This window comes from Hemiscyllium ocellatum, chromosome 13 (assembly GCF_020745735.1).
Source record: "Hemiscyllium ocellatum isolate sHemOce1 chromosome 13, sHemOce1.pat.X.cur, whole genome shotgun sequence".
Lineage (NCBI taxonomy): Eukaryota > Metazoa > Chordata > Chondrichthyes > Orectolobiformes > Hemiscylliidae > Hemiscyllium > Hemiscyllium ocellatum.
The window spans coordinates 80,970,163-80,978,120 of NC_083413.1; the positions used below are offsets into that span (position 1 = coordinate 80,970,163).

At 43.1% G+C, this 7,958-nt stretch overlaps 1 protein-coding gene across 4 annotated transcripts in view; it reads left to right on the forward strand.

The window, feature by feature from the left end:
* Positions 1–2,848, forward strand: part of LOC132821968 (anoctamin-7-like) — a 107,382-nt gene extending 104,534 nt beyond the window's left edge. For 2 of the 4 annotated variants that reach the window (XM_060835005.1, XM_060835006.1), the window contains exon 24: positions 819–2,848. In XM_060835005.1, coding sequence (XP_060690988.1) covers positions 819–935 — 117 coding nt within the window. In that variant the 3' untranslated portion in view covers positions 936–2,848. The remainder of the gene's footprint in view (positions 1–818) is intronic. The other 2 variants (XM_060835007.1, XM_060835008.1) reach the window with 1 other exon arrangement.
* The last annotated feature ends 5,110 nt before the right edge of the window (positions 2,849–7,958 follow it).

Genomic DNA, 7,958 nt, shown 5'->3' on the forward strand with positions numbered 1-7,958 from the left:
CATCATCCTCACTAATTGCCTTCCCAGCCACTCTTGTGTCTTATGTAAACTTGGCTACAGTGCTACTTCCTTCCTCCAAGTCATTAATGTATATTGTAAATGATTGTGGCCTCAGCACTGATCCATGTGGCACTCCACTAGTTACTAGTTGCCATCCAGAAAATGCCCCCTTAAACCAATATATTAGGTTCAACACCATGGACTCTTATTTAGTAGCCCAACATGTGGTACCTTATCGCATGCCTTCTGGAAATGACTGCCTTGTGACAATTCCTCTATCAGTGCCCCCACGTTGAATTGGTGATTCAGGTTTCAGCTGGGTTTCTGGGACAAGGGAAAAATGCATTACTTTTGGGAGAAGCCACAGAATTTGTCAATGACTTAGCAGTCATATCTCCCATATGTATGTAGCACACAAAGTGCACATGTATACACAAACAATGGCACTGCAGCCATAAACACACACCCACATAGCACAGACACACACACTCACGCATACACACAGACACACACAAACACATATACACAGATACATGCACACAGACACATGAATGTGCACACAATGCACACATACAAACACACACATACACAAAGACATATACAAAAATACACAGGCAGGCACACGTAGATACTAACGCACTCATAAACACACACGCACTCATAAACACACACACACACACACACACACGCACTCATAAACACACACACACACACACACACACACACACACACACACACACACACACACACACACACACACACACACACACACCCTGATATCTCCGATATTAATGAAACTTTTCCATGTTGCTTTTCAGGTTTTTCTGGATCAGTCAGAAAGCTCCAATGGATTTGTCAGCCTGAGACTGTCAGACACCAGAGCAGCTGTAGACAAGCACGATCTGCCTGCAATCCCAGAAGATGCACCAGTTTAGCCTGGACACCTCACTCACCAGCTGTACTGTAACAATGTGAATCCAATCTGAAACTGATCAGAAAAACCCACTCAGCTCGCTCAAAAAAGATGTAAATGGTTGAAATCCAGGGTGGGGATATTTTAAACCCCGCCCCCAATGCCAATACTGTCACTGGTTTGTGGGAGGGTCTGGAAATGAGCCTCAATATGTCAAAGGGGTCAAGGGTTATGCAGGGTGGGGGTGGACAGAAGAGGGGAGATCTTATCAAGGAGCAGAGTGGACTGATGGACAGTATGGCCTCCCCAGGTCCCATTTCTTGTGAAACCTGACATCCCAACCAAATATTCACCTACTCCTGTTTTAAACACTGTGGACTTTCGGTGGGTCTACAATCAGAATGGTTAAGTGAGGCTCTCCATTCCAGATCTTCTGGCAATGATTTGAGTTGAACGCCCTCGTGCACCGTTTCCTGGCATTCCCAGGAAAGGCTGTGACTGAAGTGAACTGGCAGCAGGCCGATCCTGTGCGTCACTGCTTGTTTCTAGCGTTGCTTGTGGGTCAAGGGAAGCCAGTACGAACTTTTCTTTTAATTTCAAAAATATACTTTATTCATAAAATACTTTGATGATCTATACAACTGGACACGCCATACATAAGTAGACATTCCATTTCCTTGCATACTGAAACAAAGTAATAATTCCTATTTACAGGTCTGTACGATTATATTTTCAGCTGAGACATTAGCAGAGCCGTACAAACATTCAGCTCTGATCCCTCCCTTGCTCCCATCAATTGCTGCTCATTCCGGATTGCCAATTCTTCCGCAGCTCACCTTCTGATCCCCCTGTCTGTCACCTATCCAGGAAAAGAAGGAACGAGAGTAAACTATAGCAGAAGTCCTGCCAGCTTCTATTTCCCCAGTAGTTTCGAGCTTCCCCCACCTACCTCAAACATGCTCCCCCCATTGCCTTCCCATAAATATTGACTTGGAAAGTTCATTTGAATAAGACAACTGTCTTATGAGTGGTTAATGGGTATTTGCAGAAGTTCTGTTTCCCTAATCCCTCCCTCTCTCTCGAGGAAGCCAAAGTTCAGAGAAGTCCTGTTCCGTCCCAGTGGCAGCTCTGCAACGTGTGAGCCTGACCCTGAGTTCTGGCTGGCTATTCAACTACAGGAAGCACAATGTTATCCGTAATTCTCCCAACAGTTACTCCATCCCTTGGATGGTGACCAGGAACCTTCAGAGATTGCTCTGTTTCTAGCTTGGCAAAGTGGTAGAGTCTACCAGTTGGCCACGCTAAGGTCAGAACACCGACATAACCTCAGTGAATGTCCATGGAAAATCACTGGACCATTGAGATCGACAGAAAGTGACGATGAAGAGCCACAGTAGTCATTTCTCGAGACATGAGTCAAAAAGTGTGGTGCTGGCAAAGCACAGCAAGTCAGGCAGCATCTAAGGAGCCAGAGAGTCGACATTTCAGGAATGTGAAAGGCTTGTGCCCGAAATATCGACTCTCCTGCTCCTCAGATGCTGCCTGACCTGCTCTGCTTTTGCAGCCCCACGTGTTTTGACTCAGATCTCCAGCATCTGCAGTCCTCACTTTCTCCCATTCTCGAGACATGGCTTACCTTGGAGTACAAGGGTCTGTTTCAAAGTTTATGTCAATGTAGCCACTGAACACTTGTGTGAATAACAAGGTTATCCTGATCTCACAGAAAAGTCTCCTGGATAATGTGGGGCAAATTCCAATGGGTGCCATGCAGAATGGAGAACATTAAGGTCATATAGAGAGTAGATGTGCAATCGAATTTCTCAATAAAATGATTAACAAACTACAAAACCATCCACTCTTCAAAAACCCAGACTGGATCTTTGAAACTGGTATATTTCAAATATCTACCACCTGAGGAAAATGCTGCACAGTTTGCTTACGCACTGTCTTTTGGCAACTGTAAGTTAATGAGCAAGATCCTGTATATCCAGTACAGAAAGTTAGAGTTTCACATGTCTCTGTAAACAACACATCTTTGTAATATTTTTGATCACAGCAAATGTGTGGATAGATAGATATTTTCTAATTAACCTGTTCTGTGATGTCTTTACACACCACTGGAGCAGATGGGACTTGAATCGGGATCTCCTGGCTCAGAGGTAGGGACGCTACCATTGGGCCTGCGTAATGATGGATTTTGTGTGTATCCAAAGAGGAACACAATGACAGGCTTCTCAAAAAGAAAGGCACCATGTCTGCCTAGCACTTTTCACAACCACTGGATGTCTCAGACCTTCAGGGTTCTTTCTTGAAGTGCAGTCTTTATCATAAAAACCCTACAGTGCAGAAGCAGGCCATTCAGCCCATCAAGTCCACACCAACCCTCTGAAGAGCATCCCACCCAGACCTCGTCTACCACCACACAACCCCCCCACTCCCCACCTTATTCCTGGAACTACATGTTTCCCTTGGCCAATCCAACTAAACTACACAACTTTGGACTGTGGAAGGAGACCAGAACACCCAGAGGAAATGCAGACACAGGGAATTGTGCAGACTTCACACAGACAGACATGCGAGAGAGGAATTGAACCCGGTGTTAAGAGGCAGCTATGCTAACCATTGAGCTACTGTTCCACTGAGATAAACACCATCACAACGACTCTTGCAACAGCCTGATATTAAACACAGAGTCCCCTGTATCCTCCTGTACCTCGTTGCTGTGCTGAAGCTCTGGATGGGGAATTTGAACCCAGGACCTTCGTTCAGAGGTGAGGGTGCTCCCAATATGAGCCACCCCTGATGGAACTTGAATTCACTGGAAGGACCAATGTGAAACTTTCAAAACACTGAGTGATTGCCAGGGTTGGAAGATTTGAGCTGTAGGGAGAGGTTGAATTGACTAGGACTATTTTCCCAGGAGCGTCAGAGGCTGAGGGGTGACCTTATAGAGGTTTATAAAATCATGGATAGGGTAAATAGACAAGGTCTTTTCCCTGGGGTGGGGGAGTCCAGAACTAGAGAGCATAGGTTTAGTGTGAGAAGGGAAAGAGGTGCCAAAGGAAGTGGTGGAGGCTGGTACAATTACAACATTTAAAAGGCATCTGGATGGGTATATGAATAGGAAGGGTTTGGAGGGATATGCACTGAGTGCTGGCAGGTGGGACTAGATTGAGTTGGGATATCTGGTTGGCATTGACGAGTTGGACCCAAGGGTCTGTTTCTGTGCTGTACATCTCTGTGACTCTGATCATCACCGCAAGCCAAGGGCTTGGCCCTCACCAACTGAATTGTTCCGCCTCTTGCTCCCATCACACAGACCTGTGCAGAAGTTGATCGACCATCTGGGAAAACACATATCATTTTCAGAGAAAATCCCTGAAATCATCTCAAAAAGAGGACTGAGTAGAATTGACCCCTGAACAGGAAGAAACATGAGAGCGTTTTGAGAGGAGATTTTGGTTCAAGCAACATAATCGGGCCATCCTTGGTGGGCCATCCATAATGGCCACTCATTGACTCAGACACAAGACAGATGTGGACTGGGAAGTAGCTGTTATATTGCACATTGGCATATGAACAATTCAATCAGATCGTGCATCTCCACACACAATCACAAGCCAGTTTATTAAATTGTTTGCTGCTGTTTTTGAAATTATGGGCCTAGTGAGATCTGAGCCAGGCTGTCATAACACGTCAGGGATATTTCTATCCGATAAGATAAAAACAAGTTCCAAAGAAGAGTCATACCAGACTTGAAATGTTGACCCTGTTTCTCTCCCCACAGATCCTGTCAGACTTTGGAATACAAGTAAATCTTGTTCTCACTCAATACCCGCACTGTGTTGGAAAGTAATGCTGGGAACACACCACTGACTAGCCTTTCCTTGAGCTAATTTAGTAGCTTGGGTTTGCAACCAACTGATTAAACAGAGAATTTGGGACAGACTTTATTGTGATAATCATATTTAAACCTGTGAGTATCAATGTATATACATTGATATACAGCCATATCTGCTTGGGGGTGGCACAGCAGCTCTGTGGTTAGCACTGCTGCCTCACAACGCCAGGGACCCGGGTGACTGTCTGTGTGATGTTTACACATTCTCCCTGTGTCTGTGTGGGTTTTATCCTATAATCCAAAGATGTGCAGGTCAGATGAATTGCCCATAGTGTTAGGTGCGTTAGTCAGAGGGAAATGGGTCTGGGTGGGTTACTCTTCAGAGGGTCGGTGCGGACTTATTGGGCCAAATGGTCTGTTTCCACACTGTAAGGAATCTAATCATATGGGAACAGATTAAAAACAAACACTTTGATAAAGATCTAAATAGCATACGCAATTTGCTCTTCATTGTACAACATGCTGTTCTTAGTCTTTTTTATTGCCTATGTAGGTTTTTGTATAGGGATCCCCAAAGTGGAGAGAGAAGGTTGGGGGGAGATGTCTTGGGCTGAAACATTGGGATTGTGAGCTCAGAAGTAGCAATGTTTTCCACCCAGCCCCTCCTACCTCACTCTCTCGGGTCTTCTGTTCCCATCGCTTGCTGTCATAGACCCTCCCATCTCACTCTCACGGAGTGAGTCATGACAACAGCCCAGCCTCGAGATGGGGTCACAGTGGGAAAGGTTTGGGAAACACTATTCTGGTGTCTACCATTGCATATCCAAATTCTCACCAAATCAGATGCAACTTAATTTCCAAGATCAGTTTGAGATGATCTGAGCACTATCACCCATTGCTTCTGTCTTGTTGTCTAGTTTCTATCTGGTGAAAGGCATTTAGTCCCATTCACCTGCTCTAGGTGTATTTTATTCAATATAGTACCATCCCCTCAAGTATATAGGAACCATTGTTCACAGCTCAATGTACATTGCTTGGCAGATAACAGGTCATGTTACAACAGTCTTAGCTCAAAAGAAAATGATTAAAAAGGCTGAAAGAACATTGATTTATATGCCAAGGGGATCAGAATGGACAGGGATAGACTTTATATAAACATACAAAATTGGAGCAAAAGTCGGCCATTTTGATCCTCAAATCTACTTCACCGTCCAATAAGGTCATGGCTGATCTGTTTGTATTTTGAATCCCACATTTCCAAGCCATAGAGTCACACAGCACAGAAACAGACCCTCGGTTCAACCAGTCCATGCCCAACATAATCCCAAACTAAACTAGTCCCACCTGCTTACTTTTGGCCCGTATCTGTTCAAACCTTTCCTATTCATCTATTTATCCATATGTCTTTTAAAATTGTTATTGTACCCACATCCACCACTTCCTGAGGATGTTAATTCCACACACTAAACACTCTCTGTGTTAAAAATATTCGATGATCGCACATCCACTGTTCCCTGAGGCGGAGAGTGCCAAAGTTGCACAAACTCTTGAGAGAAAAAAAATTCTCCTTATCTTTGCCTTGAACTTTGACCATAGTCACTTAGTTCTGGACTGACCTACGGGTGGAAACTTCCTTTTCACATGCAAGTTGCTCAGACCATTCTTATTCATTACAATCAAGTCATCCCTCACTTTTCTAAACTCCAGTGGAAACAAGCCCAGCCTGACCAAACTTTTCTCATATGACAACCCAGTCATTCCAGGTATCTAATAAACCTCCTTTGAATTACTTTTCAACATACTGACATCCTTCCATACGTAAGGGGACCAAAACAACATACACTATTCATGGTGTGTGTCTCACCAATGCCCTGTGTAACTGAAACTGAATGCCCTTACTTTTCAATTCAATTCTTCATGTCGTAAAGGATAGCATCCCATTAAATCAGCAGAACAGCACCAGAACATCTCTGCACTTCAGGATTCTACACTGATCCTCTGTTTAAGTAATATCAGCTTTTCCATTCTCCCTGTCATGACTCCCTTGGGTCGTGTACTGGAAATCAAGACCCTGAAGCCTTCACAAATGTGAAAACTTGATTAAGACACTGAATTAGCCAATCTACTAAACTCTTGAACTCAGGTTAAAAGAATGTACACATCAGGTTTTTAACCTTACCATAAATTATTTATTGTAACCAAATCATTTTTAACCAATAGCAGGAAAGAAATATGAATTGTCAGCTTATAACTCTATAATTTAAACTGTAACTCATCTTAAATTCTGACACACATATACAGACACATAGAGAGACAAGACAAGACACAAGCATTATGGGTAGTGAAGGGAAAAAATGAGAAGAGCACAATTCTGGCACCACTCTGGATCACAGTCGTTGATTTTTGTTTTCTTTTGGCTTTCTCTCAGCTCCTTCTGATTCTTTGCTGATGATGTGAGACTGTGGATACATTGATTCTCAGTCTTCCATTCACTGATTGAGGACTTGCCCTTTCAGTATCTCTGAAGATGGGCATTTGCTCCTTACTTTCTCTCCACAAAGGGGTTTGTCGAGACAGCAGTTTACAAGAAAATGACGAGTGAGAACAGTTACAAAGGAAATGTTCTATAGTTCTCCACAAACAATAGAAAGAGAGAGAGAGAGATTCAAACACTTCTTTTTTGCAAACTAAATATTTCTTTTGATTTGACCAAACAAAAGGTTCTTGAGCCTTGTTCAGGAATCAATCAAAATCTTGTAACTATGCTGTGTACCCCTGAACACAAACACAACCAGGAAAATCACTCAAAAGACTGATTCTGGGCAACACTATCCTGAATATACACTTAAGGTGCAGATTAGTTAGCATTCTTCCCTACTGCAAGAGTAAAAGTCAAATTATAGATACAAGTCATAATGAATTCCAGTAACTTGTTTTTAAAACTGCAACAGTGTTTTCTACAGTTTCCTTGGTCTAACCAGTACTTTTTCCCATCTGGTAGTCCAACTGTGCAAGAAATGAGTGGTCTTCATCAACCTCCATGTTATGTCTGGATGAAAGACTATTTTAAAAATCTGTTTTATCGAAAACAATATGCAAGACTTCCACCCAATCATCCTCATTCATTCCTTATATAAATCTTAGATATTCTTTACCATATTTCTCTAAACCTGTTAACACGGTTGTATCAGTGAACAATCATGC